This window comes from Armigeres subalbatus, chromosome 1, assembly GCF_024139115.2.
Source record: "Armigeres subalbatus isolate Guangzhou_Male chromosome 1, GZ_Asu_2, whole genome shotgun sequence".
Classification (NCBI taxonomy): Eukaryota; Metazoa; Arthropoda; class Insecta; order Diptera; family Culicidae; genus Armigeres; species Armigeres subalbatus.
In genome coordinates, this window is record NC_085139.1 from 233278358 (window position 1) to 233299286 (window position 20929).

General features: G+C 44.9%; 1 protein-coding gene across 1 annotated transcript in view; it reads left to right on the forward strand.

Moving 5' to 3' along the window:
• Window positions 1-19437, forward strand: part of LOC134205874 (N-terminal kinase-like protein) — a 47131-nt gene extending 27694 nt beyond the window's left edge. The window contains exons 2-11 of the mRNA XM_062681535.1: window positions 3712-4262; window positions 4323-4401; window positions 4466-4687; window positions 4745-4900; window positions 4963-5227; window positions 5287-5451; window positions 5652-5797; window positions 5868-6002; window positions 17038-17377; window positions 18729-19437. Coding sequence (XP_062537519.1) covers window positions 3712-4262; window positions 4323-4401; window positions 4466-4687; window positions 4745-4900; window positions 4963-5227; window positions 5287-5451; window positions 5652-5797; window positions 5868-6002; window positions 17038-17377; window positions 18729-18889 — 2220 coding nt within the window. The 3' untranslated portion in view covers window positions 18890-19437. The remainder of the gene's footprint in view (window positions 1-3711; window positions 4263-4322; window positions 4402-4465; window positions 4688-4744; window positions 4901-4962; window positions 5228-5286; window positions 5452-5651; window positions 5798-5867; window positions 6003-17037; window positions 17378-18728) is intronic.
• The last annotated feature ends 1492 nt before the right edge of the window (window positions 19438-20929 follow it).

A 20929-nucleotide genomic window follows, 5' to 3' on the forward strand; every position in this document is an offset into this window, starting at 1 on the left:
TTGTTTACACTCGGCACTATTCTTCCAGCGGGCGATACACACCAAGCCACTATTGGCGCTTTGATGTTGCATGAAGAAGAAGAAGCACAAAGATGATAATCGAAAAAATCTCCACGGGAAACCATACGGAGAAGTTTTTAAAACTCTTCTCAAAAATTCTAGACGCAATTTAATTAAAAACGGTAAGCAGTACGGGGTTGGACTTTTCTTCTACTGTATAATAAACACAATATTTCTATTCGAAATTTTATTTTGTGATATTACACTTAATACACAGTATAAGAAAAGTCCAACCCCGTACTGCTTACCGTTTTTAATTAAATTAAGTCTAGAATTTTTGAGAAGAGTTTTAAAAACTTCTCCGTATGGTTTCCCGTGGAGATTTTTTCGATTATCATCTTTCTGCTTCTTCTTCTTAGTGCAACATCAAAGCGCCAATACGACTCCGGCTCGGTGAATGAGACGTACGCACACACTGACACTCGCCGACGGTGGACGGACTTGTCACGTTGAATCGTCGCTAGGCTCTGCGACACTGCCCTTGTGACATAACGAGTCGATAGTGTTGCGAGAGCGTCGGTGGCACTGTGGGTCGGCTGTACATAAAAGAGCCCTCTTTGGAGGGCCTTTTGCTTGCTAATGCCGTGGTATGCAAATGTACACGTTTCTATTATGGCCGCCGGGTCAAATCTGATGCTTGAACTATGTAGATGACATTCTGGGTGAATGCGATCTCTGTCGTTTCGTGCAGGATGTCAAGGGCCTATGTGCGTACACACCCTTCAGGTGTTCTTATTAATCCAGGTGATATTAGCTCTTCCACGTGCCGGAGCTAATCCAGATCCAGAAGCGAGTCGTTCCTCAGGTGCCCTTACGGTGTGATGCGTCGTGTCGGGCCTAATAGTTGCACTTTGTATTAGATTTCCTAGGCAGTCACTGAGCACTCTCCACTTCTGTCCTGTAGGATCGTACTAAATTGCGGAAGTGATGCTCCGAATCAGAAGAATAGAAGGTGCTGGATCGGAATGTGTGTTGCCCTCGTTCAGATCGTGTGTCTACTTACGATCGTTTACAGGGTTGTGCGTTGAAGTCATAACGAGGTGCGTTTAGTGGTGGTGTATTTATTTTTACCCTTGTGAGTCGCGTTCTCTTAATAACTACTCATTATACAAAAGTATGCAATAACGGCCCATGGCTTGTGGAGGCGATGAACCGCAAACGCGATGGGCTTTCGACCTTGGAGATGACGACGGAACAGCTGGACGCCATCATCGACTTTGCGTCATCGAATCATAATATCAGTAAGCACCTTAAGAGGAGCTTGCTGAAACTTCGAAAGTCGTTATTGGACGCCAAGCTGGAGAGGGCGGTCGGGACAGCCAAGTGTAAACCCGTGAAATCCGTGGAGTCGAGGTCTACCCAGACTGAGGCCTAAGGATTCGCGGACTCGGGCAAGGTCGAATCGACCGAAGGCGTGCCAGCGAAGACGGTGGTACCAAAGTCTACCCAGACTGAGGCTCAAGTATTTGCGGGTACGTCGGGGGTGACTGCCCCAACGGAGCAGACACAAAAACGGGGGAGACAGCCTGCAGAGGATGAGCTCCCTGGGGGCCGCTCCAAAACGCGGAGGGTTACTACCCCGAACAAGGGTAGTGGGGCTGGGAAGCTGAACCCCGGCCAGGTAGCTCCCAAACCGGGGGAGGAAGGACCTGGAAAGGTCCGTCCACCCAGGAAAGACGGTGGTAAAAGGTTACGGCAGGCTAAGAACTCTCAGCCGCACCAGACCAGGGAAATAGAGGGGGATGACGCCTCCTGGACCCTGGTCAAGAACAAGAGGAAACCGAAGACGTCAAGGGCCGAAAAGAAGGCCCAGGCAAATGAGGGTAGCAAGAAGTCTAGGATAGGCGCCAATCGCTCCAGGGGCGATGCCCTAGTCATCAAGACGGACGAGGCTAAGTACTCGGACGTCTTGAAGGCGATGAGAAGTGACGTCAAGCTCGGTGAACTCGGCGCCGACGTACGTCGAATAAGACGTACCGGGATGGGCGAGATGATCCTCGAGCTGAAGCGGGGCGTCTCGCAAAAGGGCGCCGCCTAGAAGAAGTTGGCGGAGGAAGTCCTAGGCGAGACGGTCAAGGTGAGGGCACTCACGACGGAGGTGAATCTAAGGGTTAAAGACCTGGACGAGATCACCGAAGTCCGGAAAGGTCCGGAAGGGACGCAGGTAGCATTGGTTCGGCTATCTGCAGCGGACGCCTCCAAGGTAGTCAAGTTAGGGAGCGTCAAGGTGGGATGGTCGGTGTGCCCTGTGAGCATATACGAGCAACACGAAGTTTGCTTCAAGTGCCTGGAACCGGGGCACAAGCAATGGGACTGCAAAGGCCCTGACAGAAGCAATCTCTGCCGATGCTGCGGATTGGAGGGACATAAGGCACAATGCTGCACGAACCCTCCCAATTGTTTGATTTGTTACAGCAAAGCTGTGAACAGCAAGCACCCCATGGGGGGTTCGATGTGCCCGGCGTTTAAGCGTGCTGCAAAATCACAATGCAGGTAACGCAGCTGGCTGGCTCGGCCTCGCCCGAGTGTTTGGTGTGCGCAGGTTTAGAGGAAACGGCGGAACACGTGTTGTTCGTGTGCCCACGTTTTCGCGCAATGCGTGACCACATGCTTGCCACATGTGGTCTGGACACTTCCCCGGACAACCTAGTTCGGAGGATGTGTAAAGATGAAGTTGGCTGGAACGCCGTTTTATCGTCCAAATCGTCTCGGAGCTACACAGAAGGTGGCGCGTGGACTCAAGGATAGCTAGTTCAGGCGCAAACAAGAGGTGGTCCAAGCGTTCGGAGTCGGCTTCATGGGTCATACCAATGGTCATGCCCTGTGGTCGAACTCGATCCTTTTATCGAACAAGTGACCGCACGAAGAAAAACATGGTATCGTCGCTTTCGCGGCGTCGGTCAACCGGGCGGATTCCGAGCCCGAGGACGGAAAGGGTTCCTCGTCAAGGCTGGGGCAGGCGTAGGCACCGCGTCAGCGTCGTCCCTGTGTGTTGGCGAATAGACCCTACCGCAGAGAGGTCAATTTGGGGTGCACGCGGCATCATCATTCTTGATACCAGTCGTGTAGAAGGAAGCAGGCGCGAAGTCGACCCTTCTCACCTTCCGAGGACATAGGGCGTGGTAAGGCCACCTGGAAAGCCGGCAATGCGCTGGCACGATACCATGGTGTTCTTCTAAAAAAGCGAGTCACGATGTTCGGTGCTGCAAGGACACGCAGCTAACCTCGAGGGTGCGTTGTGCACTGCCCCCCCCCCCCCCTGAAACATTACTTTCTGGTTGTACCGAAGGGACGATGGCTTTGTCGGCAATGGAAACAGTTTAGCGGGTCGGAGATGTAGTCTTGCCTCCCTCGTTTGCTGTTGGAGGTGGTCCCTAACCCCGCACTTCCTGGACGTCCAACCCAGGAAGTCTGTTGAGCAGATTCCCCCTCCATTGCATAGGAAAAAACACAGGCATCACCTCGGATCGTCGAGATGAGTCGATCGGTATATAACACTATGGGTCTCCGGGCCTTCTATCGAAAGTTCATTTTTGGAGTAATCCTATAGCCTTTCGGTACAACTTTGTTGTACGAGAAGGGCAAAAACCATTAAAAAAAAACCAGATATGTATTGGAAAAATAAAACAACTGTCTTATACTTTTTTTTAGCGTGCACTATCATTCCTTAACAACGATGGCAACCTTCGGCACAACAACGTTTCGGCGTGGTCCGTACTGGTGAACACAAGCGGCGAATGGAAACTGGGTGGATTAGAATACGTCTCTTCGACAGACCAATCGGCGGCGCCACCCATCAAAATACCCCCGGCGCTGGAAATCTATGACCCGCCGGAGAAGAACGATACCAACAAGCTGAAAGGCTTGACCAAGTGCTCCACCGATATGTGGGGCCTGGGGTGTCTGGTGTGGGAAGCGTTCAACGGGCCACTGAGAGCCCGAGGCAATCTGAAAGATATAGCCGGCATTCCGAAATCGTTGGCTCCACTGTACTGCGAACTGGTGGGTGCTTCCCCGGGAAACCGACCCAATCCGGCCGATGTGATCACCAAGTGTCGCAAGCCGGGGGGTTTCTTCAAAAACGATCTGGTAGACACATTGCTCTTCCTGGAGGAAATCCAAATCAAGGATAAGGCGGAGAAAAATCGTTTCTTCAGTGCACTCACGCCACAGTTGGACAACTTTCCGGATAATGTATGCAGGTGGGTTTAGCAGAAATACTTTGTTTGATATTGAATTGAAATTGTTATCTTTTTTTCCAGGAATAAAATTCTTCCTCAGCTAATAACGGCCTACGAATATGGAGACGCAGGGTCAGCGGTGCTTGCTCCAATGTTCAAAGTAACATCCGTTGAAATGATTCTGCCAGAATTTGAATTCTAATATGATCATTCAATTTTCGCAGCTTGGGCGGTTACTCGATGAAACCGAGTATCAGAAGCGAATAGTGCCATGCGTTGTCAAATTGTTTGCATCGACGGATCGTGTCACGCGATCGCGACTCCTGCAGCAGCTCGAATTGTTTATCAACCATCTGCAGACGGGGGTGGTCAACGATCAGATTTTTCCTCAGATTGCACACGGTTTTCTGGACACCAATCCAACCATTAGGGAACAGACGGTTAAGGTCGGTTGGGTGTGTTTTTTAGTTGAACGTATGTCACAATCGTAATCTTTTTTTCAGTCAATCATTCATCTGGCGCCAAAGCTGAACTACAACAACTTGAACGTAGAAGTTTTGCGGCATTTTGCGCGGTTACAATCACGAGACGATCAAGGGGGAATACGTACCAATACAACGGTTTGTTTGGGAAAGATAGCTCCGCATTTGCATCCACAGGTGATTTTTTCATGCGATAAATATTGTACTGTTATTTCTTATCCTTCGTCACTTATTCATAGGTCCGACAACGAGTTCTGGTGTCGGCGTTTATTCGGGCCATGCGTGACCCGTTCCCTCCGGCGCGGGTGGCCGGAATCCTAGCGTTGGCCGCCACCCAGCAGTATTTTCTACTGAATGAAGTTGCCAACCGCATTTTGCCGGCCCTTTGTCCGCTGACAGCCGATCCGGAGAAAACGGTCCGTGATCCGGCCTTCAAAACGATACGGGGCTTCCTCGGTAAACTGGAGAAGGTCAGCGAAGATCCCAGTCTCCGGGAAAGCATGGGTAAGTGCCATCGAAAAAAAAAACGATCGATACTATGTGCTGACCTTTGCGAATTTCAGAGGCGGATGTACACACTGCGACGCCTTCGTTGGGCAATGCCGCTGCCACGTGGGCAGGCTGGGCTGTAACGGCTGTCACGGCCAAGTTTTATCGAAGCCAAAGTGATACGGCGCGACCGCGGCCACCACTAACCGGTAAAAATTTGAGTAAACCTGCTTCGCTGGGTATGTATGCGTACGCTAGATCGTCAGTTTTCTTTATTAAAAAAAATCACAAACACACACACTTGACATAGCTCTCTAGACGTTATCCGTTTGATTTGTTAATCGTTATTAGCTAGCTGCTGCCATGTTTAGTTGTTTAACTGGACAACATGTCCTACTAAGACAATAGTCTCTGATTTTTTTCCGATTCAATCTTGCAGAGCAACCTTCGAGCAGTAGTATTTCAACGACGACAAGTAGTGTCACTTCGATGACATCGCTGGAGCATGAAAGCGCGGACACATCCGCGTCCGCTAGTGACTATGGTCCGGACAATTGGGATCAGGAGAACTGGGGTGATATGGATGTAAGATAGTCGATTTAGGTGGAAGGTGTACCTAAAATAAATCAACTTTTTTCTATTCTCTCATTAATAGACATCGCAAGACCCTAGCAGTCCTATGGCCGGAACATCGAACCCACTGACCACTAGTCTTAATATGATCGGAAGTGTAAACGACACACGGGATGGCTGGGACAACGAAGATTGGGGTAGTTTAGAGGAAGAACCGGTAAGTTCGAACAGTCGCTTTCTTTCGGGTAACCGTAATATTAAAACTCGACTATCAAAAGGTCATGGTGAGCCACCTTTATGAACTTAAGTTTGTGGGGGTGAAGACTTTGTACGTATTTATAGATGCTGGGTCATTAGGCTGAAGGCCATTAGGCCGAATGGTCATCAGGCCGAACGGTCATTAGGCCGAATGGCCATTAGGGCGAATGAAAAATCGGCAGTGAGAAGTGAGGAAGAAGTAAAACGGAAGAGGGAAAAAGAACCCCAGTAGCATTTTGGTTTCATGCTGGTTTAATAAAAGTCATGAAGACCAAATAATGGTGTTCATGACCGTCATGAAACTTAAAATGTAACTTGGAAAAGAAGTAAGAAGAAGCAATTAAAAAGCAGAACGGAAGAACGATGTATGAAGCAAGAAATAAGAAAGTATAAGGAAGAAAAAGAAAGGAGAAAGATAGAAGAATAAAGAGCGAAAAGAAAGAAGGAAGACGGAAGCGAGAAGATGAAAGAAGAAGAAACAATGAAGAAGAAAGAAGGCAGAACGAAGTGTTTCGGTTAACTCGCAATGAACTGTATTTTTTCTCGGTTTGGGAAGTTTACAACGGGTTCGGTTTACAACGTAGGTTCATACGCGCGCGCTGCAGAAGGCAGCATGCAAATTCAAAAAGGGGAAATTCAATCTTACACGGCAAAAATAATGTAATCAAAGTCAATGTCCCTTACTGATTAGGAGCCTCGTTGTCCGAAATAGGAAGCACTGCTGTACGAACTGTCACTACCCTCGTGATATTGTCCCGTCCCGGGTGTGTATCAACGATCCGACCAAGCTTCCATTGTTGCGGTGGTGTATTGTCTTGCTTCAATACCACTAACATGCCTTTGCGAATAATAGAAGCCTCCTTGTTCCATTTACATCTCTGCTGCAGTTTAGTCAGGTATTCATTTCACCAGCGACGATTGAAATTTTGCTTTCTCTTTTGAATGAGTTGGTATCTTGAAAGTCTGTTCATCTTCAGGTCATCATATAGTGGTTCAGAAATCGCTGTTAGCTCGCGACCCACAAGAAAGTGCCCTGGACTAAGTGCTCGATAGTCGTCGGATTACTGACAAAGCGGTCTTGAATTAAGCACCGCCTCAATTTGTACCAGCAGGGTATTCATTTCTTCATAGTTGAGATGAGACTCGTTGAGCACGCGATACAGATGGTATTTAGCACTTTTCACAACCGCCTCCCAGAGTCCGCCTTGATGCGGAGCTTTTGGCGGATTGAATCTCCAAACAATACTCCTAGCTTGACAAAACTCGTCCACCTTTCTTTCAAGAATTTGCGACTGCAACAACTCCTTCAGTTTGGTCAATTCTCGTTTGGCGCCAATAAAATTGGTTGCGTTATCAGATCACAGTTTGTTCACATTTCCTCGTCAGCTGACGAATCGATGCAAGGCACCCAAAAACGACTCCGTTGACATTGATGCAACAAGCTCAAAGTGCATCGCTTTTGTGCACAGACAAACGAAGACTGCGATATACCCTTTCACTGGACGGTGCCCTTGTCCGTCCTTGTTTCAGCATCACTGGTCCGGCGTAGTCCACACCGGTTCTTGCAAACGGTTCCGCGACTGTTACTCTTTTACACTTAGGTAGGTCACCCATGAATTGGGTTGTATCCTTCGGTTGAACTCGAAAACATTTTACGCACCGCCGTAATACTCGATGTATTGCCCGTTTTGCGTTCATTGGCCAGAAGCAACGCCGCAGTACTGCAAGTAACCCATTCTGTCCAACATGAAGATGCTCACGATTCAAAGTCTCAATGATCAACTCGGTGAGGTGATGCTTCTCTGGGAGAATCATCGGGTGACGTTGATAATACGGTAGATCAGAGTTGTGCAATCGATCACCAACTCTCAGCAGTCCACTATTCGTTTCTATTATAAGATTTAATTTATTCAGTTTTCCTTTAAGCATTATTACTGCTTTCAAACAAATGGTCTGCTCAGATAATGCTTCTTGTTGTACTACTTTTACCATAGCTAGTAGTGCGGCGTCAACATCCAGTCTGTTGAGCTTTCCACTTCGTCGTTGATCAGTTTTCTTTCTACAGTTTTCAATAAATCTCAGTATGTATCCAAATATACTTTCCAATTTACGAAAATTACTATACTTCAGGATCGTATCCATCACATGGTTACTATCCGGGACTATTTTTTCGCAGAGCAGTACAACAGGTCCAGCATTCTCCGTATTTGGACCCCTCCACCATAAATCACTTTCCGTTAACTGTTTGGGATACAAACCACGCGATATATGATCTGCTGGATTGTTTTTGGTTGGCACGTACTTCCATTCATAATTACTCGTTAATTCACGTATTTGGTTCACTCGGTTTCGAACAAAAATCGAGGTGGTAGGGTTCATAAACTGTATATTTGTGAATCGGACCACAGAATAACTCGATCAACAGTGACGTCAAGAGCTTTGATTATCTTTGTTACCTGAGTTCCGCTAGCAACTGAGCTGCACACAATTCTAATCGTGGTATCGTCATTTCACATGGGTTGTTGTCATCTTTCGATTTGCGATCCCCTTTCTTTATTGGGGTGACTCGAGATTTTCCGCAAAGCAAAAACATTTCCGGTACATCATTTGTCTTGACACTTCGCAAATAGACGCAGCAGCCGTAAGCCTTAACGGAAGCATCTGCGAACCCATAGATCCTCAGCTATTCACATTATCAACAGTCACTCGTATTGGAATCTTGATGTCTACTAGTTCTGTAAGTTCATTGCGTAGCTTCTTCCATTTTATTAATTTGGATGGCAACTCTTCATGCCATCCAATTCCACTTCTCCACAGCTCCTGCATAATCATTTTTGCCAAAACGACGGTTGGACCCTGTTGGACCCAACAATCCTAGTGGGTCAAAAAGTTCGGCAATTTCTGACAACACTTTTTGCTTTGTCCAGTTATCACGTTCTTTATCAAGCGGTTTTACCCGAAAAAAGAAGTTATCTTCAAGTGGATCCCAAAAAAGTCCAAGTGGCTTGATTGGGTCGATGGTTTCGTGGTTCATGAAGTCCAGTTGTTTCGCTTGTTATTCCATGGGGTTGTCTTCTAGCAACGACGGATCATTCGCACTCCACTTGTGTAAAGCAAAACCTCCTTTAGCTAATAACGCAACTAAATCAATCTTTATTTCTTTTGCCTCTTCAATAGTTTCAACACCCTAAAGGACATCATCTACGTAAAAGCTTTTTGACACCACCTTGCTTGCCTTGGGAAAGCTCTCCTGCTCGTCGGTCGCAAGTCGGTTCAGAACACTGGAAGCCAGAAACGGAGCAGAAGCTGTTCCGTACGCTACTGTCGATAATTCTATAACCTGCAACAGCTTCGATCGATTTTCACGCCACAGTATGCGTTAGAATTTTGTGTCATATTTATTCACTTGTACCTGTCGGTACATATTGGGTAAATCAGCTGTGAATGCATCCGCAGCAATATTTCAAAAAGAGTGTCCTGCACCGGTGGCCGAACCATCATCAGATCATTCAGCGAGTGTGCGGTCGAGCTTCGGGCTGAGGCATCAAAGACAACTCTCAATTTCGTAGTCGAGCTTTCCGGGCGTAGTACACAGTGATGCGGAAGGAAATATCCATCTTCGATTTTACCCTCAGCGTCATCCAACACTCTGCAATGGCCAAGCTCAATATACTCCTGGATAAACTCAGTATACTGCTTCTTCAGTGCTGGGTTTTAATCTAATCGTCGTTCAAGCTGGTAGAAACGTTTTTCAGCTTGCTGACGTGATTTTCCGAGTACACCAAGTTCCTTCCGGAACGGCAATCGAACGATATACCTTCCGTCAACAGCCCGCTCAAAAGTATCCATGAAATGTCGTTCACAATCGTCATCAATGTGCTTCGGCTCGATTGTTTGATCATCAATCGACCAAAACTTCTTCCATGTGTTCGCCAGATCCTCGTCCAAATCAGGAGTAGTCATTACCTGATAAGCTCGAACCGTTATCAATGCGCTTGAACCCGAGACTCTTCCAGACACTAACCATCCCAGCATGCTTTCCTGTAGCACAGGAAGTTCATGGGACATTTTGATCTTACCTGAAAGCAGCATGTCGAAGAACGCTTCAGCACTGGCTAGCATATCGATGCGCTATGGTTCAAAAAACGCCGGGTCTGCAAAATTAACTCCTGCTGGTAGCGGCCATCCATCAATTTGCACCTTCTGAATAGGAAGCGCTCCGGTTACACGAGGCGCTACCAGATAGTCCAAGAAAAATTCACCTTCTGAGAATCTGGACCTTGCCTTCACATGCACCTGGAACTTCACCAAAGTGCGCATACCGCTAACTCCTAGTACAGGAACGTTCACGCATCGCTTGCTAAGCCGCAGTAAATCTGCCACACTCTGTGGCACAAAGTTTGCCATTGCTCCTGAGTCCAAAAGTACACGGCACTTGTGCTGATCACCGTTGCTGTCGAAAACATACACCATTGCGGTCGTTAGTGGGTTAGAAGCTTTGCATGGAATCACAAACTTTGCAACTGTTGTCGGTACACCTTCCTTGGATTCGCCAGCATCTCCATCAAGGATTGGCGTTTCCTTCCTTTCTGGTACACGCTTTTCTTCTGGATGTAACAATACGTTGTGCCGTTTAGTGCACTTCGGACACTTTATCTTCGCCGAACAATCGCTTGTACGGTGTCCTTTCTTAAGGCAAGCAAAACATAGTCCAAGCTGCTTTGCCTTATCAAATCTAACCTTTACATCACTGCGCTTGAATAAGTCACAGTTTTCCACTAGATGCTTATCCTCACAAACAGGACAGGATTGGATCACTGTTGTGTGCACTTTGCTAATCTGAGTAGAGCGACCAGCCACGTGTGGTGCACGAGCTTTCTGTATACCTTTAACACTTTCGCAACGCTCCAAGACATGGTGCTGGTTGCGAAGGACGGAGATCAGCTGTTTATATGTAGGCAGTTGTCCCTGCTTCAACTGCTGGAAAGTGTCACTAGTCATAGCCTTCACGTTCAGTAGCCTCGAAATTGTATTTATTTACTGTTGTATCCATCTGACATCATGGTCTTAATGTATTATACTTAATTAAATTATACTACACAATTAATTGAATATACGTGATGTACGCAAACGTTTTCGAAATGCTTCCGTAGATAAATTAAAGTCCAATAAAGAATATGCTTCTCGAAATGCTCTGCAAATAGAGTTGATTGGGTCATTGGCTCCATAAACAGTGTTCCTAGCTGATAGTTGTATCAGTTGCCTCGATCGAAGGTTACGTTCAGGGGCATAAAAATGAACACATTCCATCAGAGCAGGGCAGTCGACTTCACTATGTATTAATTTGGCGCCATAAACTGCCCGGTTAGTTTTACGACGTACATGTAGTGGTTCAATTCCTAGTAAAGCACAACGGTGTTCATAAGGAGGCAAATTTAACGGGTCACGCCACGGCAGATTGCTCAATGCATGTCGAACAAATTTTCTTTGTACCGCTTCTACTCTCGTGATCCATAATGTTTCATAAGGAGACCACAAATTCCACCACAAATTCATAAGGAGACCACGCAAATTCCAAAATGGATCTGACCAAAGAACAGTACAGGGCGCGCAGGCATATTGGGTCGTTAAACTCTTTAGCAATCTTGAGGATGAATCCTAGTTGACGATTGGCTTTTTTCTACTACATAAGAGTAATGCAGCTTAAATGTTAGTTGGTAATCCAACAAAACTTCAAGATCCTTCAGTTTATCCACACGTTCAATTTGTTGACCATTTATGTTGTAATCATATAATATCGGAGACTTCCGTCGACGATATGAGATAACGCAACATTTGGAGACGCAAACTTGAAGGTAGTTCATGAGACACCAACGTGCGAAGATATCCAAAAGCTTTTGAAGTTCCCTACAATCTGCGTCACTTCGTACGATGAGGAAGATTTTCAAATCGTCCTCGTAAATTAGTAAACCATCGTTGGCCAGAAGAATAGTAACGTCGTTGAAGAATAACGTAAACAATAGAGATCCTAAATTGTTTCCTTGTGGCACTCCAGATCCAAGCGTAAAGGAAAGCGATTCGGTTGCACCAATTTTTACGCATAGACATCTATCTGCAATCATAGACATCTATTTGCCAATTGCAAACTCTTTCCGTAAACCCGAAACGACGTAGTTAAGCCAACAGGATTCCATGATGCAGTGTGTCAAATGCAGCCTTGATATCGGTGTATATTGCGTCTACTTGTGCGCCACTGTCCATGGCACTGATGCAGGTTGATGTAAAGTCACAAAGGTTACTTTCCACAGATCGCCTAGGATAAAAGCCGTGTTGTGCTTTACTGATGTAAGTGCGACACGATCCAAGCATAACATCGTTCACAATTGTTTCCAAGCATTTTGAACCAGCTGAGAGTGAAGTAATCCTACGATAATTAGCAACATTTGACTTGTCTCCTTTTTTGAAAACTGGCCACATATGAGACGTTTTCCAAACAGTCGGGAACTTTTGCTGTTGCAAAGATTGCTTGAAAATGTACAGTAGAGGTTCCACTAGTACGGGCCCACATTTCTTGAATATGCACGATGGGATACCATCTGGTTCTGGACAAAACGACAACTTAAGTTTTTTAAGCGCCAACTCGATCATCAGTGGAGTCACTTGGAAAATGTCCAGATCAATCAAATCACGTGGTACTGTATGGATTGCTGCATTCGTCTCTTCGGCGCTAAGAATATTATTCGTAAAAACGCTATAGAACTGCTCTGCGAATAGCGCGCACTTTTCATCCAAATTGTTTGCCAAGCCGCCACCTAGATACATCGATGTAGGGAGACCATTTTCCTGTCGTTTAGAGTTGACAAAAGACCAAAATTTTTCGGATTTCTGCGAAGATCGTCCTGTTTCCGCCTCACATACTGTTTGAACAGAAAACGGTTATATTCACGATATATGCGACTCGCTTAATCAAATTGTTATATGTTAATAGCATCCTTGACGACAGTACTGCTGCAGCATCTTGAAACGACGACGTCGTAATGCACGAAGCCGTGAGTTGTCCCAAGCTGGTTTCTTAGGAGGTCGGATAAGTGGGACAGTCTGGGCAATGCAATTGCGCAAAATAGTGTTGAATGCAGAAATAGCAGAATCCACGTCAGTACTTCGCGTCACATCGATCCAATCAGTTTTCGATAGCAGATCGCACATTGTGTCAAAATCACCTCGGCGGAAATCGCGTGCGGAGAGATCAATTTCTTCAGAAAATGATATCACAGACTGGAATGTTACGCAGAAATCAAGTGGTAGATGAAAGCGGTCGATAGGGACAACCTCCTCCGCAGCTAGAGATGTAAATTTATTGGTAGTATCAGAGTCGCTGCTAAATACAAGGTCCAATATGCGTTCATTGCAATTCCTGATCAAATTTCGTTGATGTAATCCGTAAAATGCCATGTTCTCGAGCATAATCTTGCTGGCCATGGAGATATGTGACTGCAAAGCATCGACGAATGCGTGGTCACTATACGCTTGCTTCCATACTAAACGTGGTTGATTGAAATCTCCGAAAAGCACCATGGAGTCTGAATCCTTCCGTAAGCTACAGATCTCAGATGCAGCGTCGATGTGATACTGCATAAATGTTCTGTCTTGACTTTTATCGGGGGGATGTACAAAGCGCCAACGAATAGATCAATTGCCCGAACAGACACTTTAACCCACAGCTGTTCGATATTCGCACCGTTGCGAAGAGTAACGAGTGATGACCCGATTTTTTTGCTTACCGCTATCAAAACACCACCTCCACGTCGGCGAGAGCTATTGGTAACACAACGATCGACACGGAACACTGCATAGTTGCTGCAAAACAACTGCGACGATTGTATACAATCGTCCAGCCATGTTTCATTGAAAACGTAGATATCACACTCCAACTCCGATGTATATAGGAAGACATCATCTACTTTTGTCCTTGAGCCTCGAACATTTTGGTAATAAAACCGCAAATCAGATAAACTGTCCGTGATTGCCGAAGGGACCGGTCTAGAGAGTGCTTTCACAATAGGTCCGAGCGAGCTGGAACTGGAAGGTATGTCAGGCAGGGATGAGCTACTGCAAAACGAATACTTGCCTGATATCACAGGCTGGAAGACCCTTTTGCTGAGCTCGACCACAGGGCCAGGACGACTGTGATGACTTGGAACAGCTTTTTGCACGACTGGCCCGAGGGGCTCCGGGGCTTCCAATATGCTATATACTGTGCGTCCTAGTGATGAATTTCTATCATCCAATTGCCGTTTGTCGAAACGATGTAATGGAGTGCAATATATTTCGCTGGAACATTAGGAGGAATTAGGCAGGAAAACGGCTCTATCACACGCAAACTTGCCTGGGGGATGACGTCGGGAGATCCCATCACAAACCTCGACCACAGGGCCAGGACGACTTTGACGACAGGAACAAGCGGCAGACAGCGCGACTGGGTAGAGTAGATTAGGATCTTCCTGTAGGCAATGCGTCCTGGTAAAGAAGTATTGTAGAGGGTAGGAAGATTATTTAGCGATGTCATTGATGAGTCTGGAATTTCATTGGGGAAGCCTGCATTGTACCAGAATCTTTCGGTGGAGCAACGTGATCCATGTTGATTTTCACAATTTGTGGCAAGTTTTTTTGGACGATCTTCGAATTACCTGAAGTACTCATTTTCGGGCCACGATTCAGCGCTTAGAGCGATTTCAGTCAATGATCTAGAGAGCCCAACTTTGAACGAGACGAACCGCATGGTTGATATATCCTTGCCTCTTGACACTAGCTTCACCACTTTTGGATTAGGAAGCTCATTCTCCATGCCAAGACAGTTTCGAACAAATTCCGTTATTTCCTGTTCGATGGTACTTGGCTGGAAAGCCGAGAGATAGATCCAAATTAAATCGTCACAGTTAGATTATTTGCACCGTCTCACATAATGCCTTACTTGTACCACGGTTCTTAGCGGGTCTGGTAGGTTCTCGAATTGCTCCGTTAAACGTTGCCATGCTTCTTCATAGTCGTTATCTCGGATGATTTTGGGATCTATTGCTCCACGCGCTTTACCCACAAGTGACTTATCTGCAGTTTCGTTGATGCCGAATAGGCGACACATTTATCGGCAATATCGCGGAACATTTGTTTAAATTTGTACCAGTTTTCGTACTTCCCACCAAAACTAGGTAACGCTGACTGCTGCAGTACGATCGTGAGGGCGAACCGGATCGTCGATTCCGTGCCACTGTGACCAGCGCGGCTGTGTTGCACTGGAGTTTGTGTTTTTGCCGCTTGCGCAGCTGCCAACTGAACTGCTGCCTTGGTCTCATTGTGCTCCTCGATCATCTGGCATAATGCAATTCTCACAAATTCGTACAACTCCTCAAAGTCTACGAACTTAGGTTCAAAATATTCTCTTTGGATAGGGTCAGTCAGGTAAATCTTGTTTAAATATTCATTGATTTCAGCATACGCTCCATCCACGGTCTTCAGATAAGTTTTAAGATCCTGGATGCTAAACTTCGAATGATCAAGATAAGCTGTCTCAATCACTGATCTTATTCGGCTAGCCTTACCTCGAGCCGCTGCCCATATGCCTCAATAGTCTCCGTCACTTTAGCTTTCGCCCTTGTCGCCATCTGATCTTCCTTTTGCTGACTGAAAGATGCAAATGGTGTTGCCCCCGAAGGCGTTGAAAACTTTTCTTTCGGAGTTTGAAACTTCAGCTTCCGTCGCAAACCAGAGTGCAACATGCTTCTTCTTTAAATCACTTGCGACACGTTTTCCACTCGAGTAGGATTTTTTCGTCATCCCGCATACACTATGCACCGTCACTTCAATCCGGACCGAATACGACCAAATGTTTCGGTAAACTCGCAATGAATTGTATTTTTTCTCGGTTTGGGAAGACAATCAAACAAGCGTCCGTTCAGATGAACATGTATTTTTTAACTAAAAAGGGGTAGGTTCATACGCGCACGCTGCAGAAGGCAGCATGCAAATTCAAAAGGGGAAATTCAATCTTACACGGCAAAAATAATGTAATCAAAAAAGTCTTCTAATTTTAGAAGTAACACGAAGGATGAAACAAGAAATAAGACGTAAGAAGCAAGTAGAAGAAATGAGAAAGAATGAAGAAGAATGAAGGAAGAAGGAAGAAAGAAGCAAAGGGGAAGAAAGAACAAGGAAGAAGGAATAAGAAAGAAGAATGAAGGAAGAAGGAAGAAGTAATTAGAAAGAAGAAAGAAGAAGGAAAAAGGAATAAAAAAGAAGGAAGAAGAATGAATGAAGTCATTTTGCACAGCTTGAGAAGGTAGAAGGAAGAAGATATGAGGGAAGAAGGAAGAAGCATGGAATAAGAAGAAAGGAGCATGGGGGAAGAAGGAAGAAAGAAGAAGGAAGAAGAAATAGGGGAGAAAGAAAAAGGAAAAATGAAGAAGAAAGAAGAAAGAAGCAAGAAGAGAGGAATGAAGCAAGAATAAAGAAGAAAGAAGAAAAATAGAGGAAGAAAGAAGAATGAAGAAGAAAGAAGGGAGAAGGATGAAGGAAGAAGATAAAATAAATAATAAATATAGAAGAAGGAAGAAGCAAGAACGGAGAAGGAAGAAGGGGTAAGGTTAAGGAAGAACTTCTCATGTTTCACTTTTTGCTTCCCTCCTACTCATTCGGCCTAATGACTGTTCAGCGTAATGACCATTCGGCCTAATGGCCTGACACCGTATTTATAGTTGATAGTTCAAAATTCGGAATTTCGGAATTAGTGGAGTTCAAATTCGATTATTTGATGTTTATATTCTCCTTTGATTGTTTTACACCAATGACACATTGCTGTTTCGAGAAAAACTGCAATTTTTTTTGTTTGCACCGGGCGGTCACGTGCGGTGGAGCCCCGGAGTTTTGTGTCAATCATTTATAGAAAAAAAAATAAATGAAAAAATACGTAGAAAAAAATCTAAATGAGAATTTAATTGCAGAACGAAGACCTGGACGAGAAAGACGAGGATGATCACATGCGAACACCGCAGCAGCAGTCGTCCCGGACACCCAACCAGCCATCTACGGCAAACGCATCACCAGCGACAAATTCCAGCAGAGCTGCCTCCACGTCCGCCGCTTCCTCCGCCCTATCCAGTAGCAGTAACAACACCAACAACAATCTACCAAACCACCATGCCACCAGCAGTCCGAGCAAGATGTTAGCCCTAAAAAATATGACCAACATCATCAACAATACGACCAACAACTCCAACTGGAGCACCACTGGAGACGGCTGGACCGATGGGGACTTCGAGCCGATCGATGAACCGAACACAGGTTTGAACTTTGATCTCGTATCATAAGCAGTGCCATCTGTTCCATTCATAACCTCTAATTGGCAAATCACATCCCATCGGCGGCTCGTAATCACTGACCACCATTTCGTTGATCACTATTTTCTGTGTGTTTCTTCTCTCTTTCTGTGTCCCTCTCACACTGCTTGCACGCATCTCGTGAATCATTATATCATCACTACAACCACCATAACCCCCATGATAACAACTGCTGTGCGCCCTCATCGCCTAACCAACAGTAACGATCACAAATTGTCATTACCGGAGGGGCCACTTTCTGAAAAATCACGCTATGAAATGAAATCAAACCGCAGCAGAAAGTGAGTGAGAGTGTTTGAACAGTTATTTACATACTTTTGATAGTTCTTAGCACCTTTACGTTCCGCCGCATCCATTCGTCCACTGCTCGAAATGGCTGAAGAAATTGAAAAAAATCATCCCTAGTTGCGCACTACGTCATTGCTTTCTAACAGGCCAGAAGCTTCTGTTTTTGTTTGGTTGCACACGTTGGGACTGAAGCTTCTATTTTCGGTATTTCAAGTCAATTTCAAATTCAAGAATCTGAATCTGAATCTCGACTTAGTAGAGGGCACGTTTCCTCGCCATTACTTTTTATGATATTAATGCTGTCCAATGAGCAGCTCGAAGTAGCTCGAAGTTGTTCCCGTCATGCTCGTTCTTTTTTGTCAACAAATGGGCATGAGCAGGACAGGGAGAAACTTCGAGCTACTTCAAGCTCTCATTGGACAGCACTATTTTCATCCTTTATTTGGTAGTAATGGAAGAGAAAGAACAAAGATACGAACATAGTTTTGCAGATAAACGTCAAAGGCAAAACGCAGAGTACACTGCATTTCCCCTTATTGTTATTTCTCATGGGTGAATGCTTAATGCTCTTTTTTCGAACATCGTCTTTTAGTTCATACCTTCTGATGCTTTTTGCCACTGATTTAAAAAGTGTGATGTGCTGCATAATCACACATTTTGTCACTTCTGCACTTGGTTGTATTTTTTCTATTTCGCATACTCGCTTTATGAGTTTTCTATATGGTCAATTCCATGAACATTTTTGGAAATCTGTAAGTAACGTCGTGAATTGTTGTACAATCAGTTGTGGTTGTCCTAAACATTGGTAAAAATTGGCCACATCTAAATAAGCTGCGAACAATACGTTAACGTTGGGCGCTTGAAAGCTATACACGTTTTATAAAACTTAGCCCTCCAAAAGCGAAGCTTCAGTCCGATACATTAGTGCTGTTAGTCTGCTTTTATCAAACCGATTATCGAGAACTTCTGTTTGGATCTATATTTCCATGTATTCCCAATTCGCATAGGTAATTCCAAGTTGGATGAAGCCCGACGGAAGAGGGAGGAGAAAAAGATGCAACGTCAACGGGAGCTGGAGGCGCGACGGGCCGCTCGAAGTGCCGGCGGGGCCGGTGGTCCAAGCAGTGGTCCAATGAAGTTGGGCGCCAAAAAGATCCAGCTCGACTGAGTAAGCGAAACCGGCGGTGACGACGAGGACGAACAGCGGCTGTAAGTTTGCGTGAGGGGGAGAGAGAGAGGTGAGTGTTGTGAAGACCGTAACTATTGGAATTTGTCACTGTCGGAGGGTACTCCGGAGACGTGAGTATTTCTGAAAAAAAATATAGGAAACACCCGCAAATACATATGATACCTATTGGAGATAAAAATACAGATCTGTATGGTGCAATCAACGTCTATGACCGACCGCCTTTTGGAAAGTCACCGAGGTGACGACATTTTCGAGATTGTGAGGATTAAAAAAGAAAGTCACATTCCATCAATTTCATCAAAGGATGGCGAGCGATTTCGAGAGAGAGAGAAAAATGTGTTAGGAGCAAAATGAAAACAGGGTTTGAAAGGAGTAAGATTTTTTCGCACCCATCAGAGGGCATTGTCATTTATCTTGTATTAGCTTTAACTAGAGAATTATACGAATTTAGAGACTTTTTTCCTAAATCAACAGCATCAGAATTAGCATGAGACAGAATAAAAAAACATCATAGAAGTAAACTATAATAGTCGTTGTTGAAACCAAGAACGACATTTGTCGCCGGCATCGCGAATCGAAAAATCGTGTACCTACAATACCTACACCGTTTCCTGTTTGTAAATGGCTTTTCCTGACATGGGTATGAAAGCCTTAATTGGGTTTAGATGGCGCGAATTTGATCGGGGCAATTGAATCGAAAGTTACCGTACCTTGTCCCTTGCAGCAGCATTGAAGTGCTTTTGCAGTTTTTAAAGCAGTATTTTAGAGCTCATCCAGCACTAAAGTGCTGCTTTACTACTGAAAATTGTTACCAGGAGACAGCGGTGACACACAGAACATAATTTGACTTCTACTATAGATAGGCATGATTCTTAATTACCAATAGATAGTGAGAAATTTATAGAAACTAACTGCACCTTAATAGAGTTTAAAATTCACACGTACATACGCACGCATTGAAGCACAAGCATACCCAAACCCATAGAAAAGCGCACCGGAGAAACTGCAGCCTGTACTGTTTTTTTGTAAACTCTGTCCTAACGCCAAAGTTGTATAAAACTTAACGGATGTTGCATATTGTAACGATTTGAAGCGATTTTTGTTTGCTTTGACTGCTAGGTAGATTTGTGCATTGCGACTGAAGGTTTTTTTTTATTCTTTTCACCAATTATAACGATTCTTTCAATGTTTAACCAGGTTTAAAGTTTGCATTGGGTTTTACAAATCTAAAAAGCTATTATTGTCATTGCTTTGCTTTCTTTTCATGGGTACAGTGACACCTATTTTTTATTTTGTTTATATTTCATAATCCCTTTTTAATTACTGTTATGTTAATATTTGTTATGCTTGATTAAATCAAATTGGAGGACAACACCGAGCGATTGATAATTTAACGAAGTCAAAGATTGACACGAATCGTACCCTTTTTGACATAGTACGTTGACTTTGTCATGGCATTAGTATTGTGGCACATAACTTTGAGCTACATCAGTCTGAGAATGAAGCTAGGCGGCTCGGACTAGGCATTAATGCGTTGAAGACGGAGTACATGATAGGAAAAGATGCCAGTGAGAACCAACCACCAAGAGTTTGAATCGGTCGTGACTTTATTGATTGAAAATGGATCTATAAACAAACTTCAGAAATTTTCAAATCCAGCGCGTTTTTTGTGTCGAAGGATATATTTACGAAACCAGGCACACCTTCAGATATTCTAAACCAGCTTGTCTTGAACAGGCGCTGGAATTGGTTCTGGTTGTAAACCTTCAGCACAGAACTCGACTTTTTCAATTGCTCCTCCGAGGTATTTCTTGACAAAGTGACGGGAAAGGAAGGGGTTATACGTCAGCGGTTCGTTACCCCGGATTCGCGGGATTTTCAGTGGTTCCAGAAGTGTTGTTTGGGTTTATAAACCATGGCAATCTTCTTCCGGTAAAATAACCGTGCATCCGGTTGTTACAGCACTATCATTGGGACTCCCTGAGTGCCTTGAGCGGTAGGATTTACTTTCAGCCAACA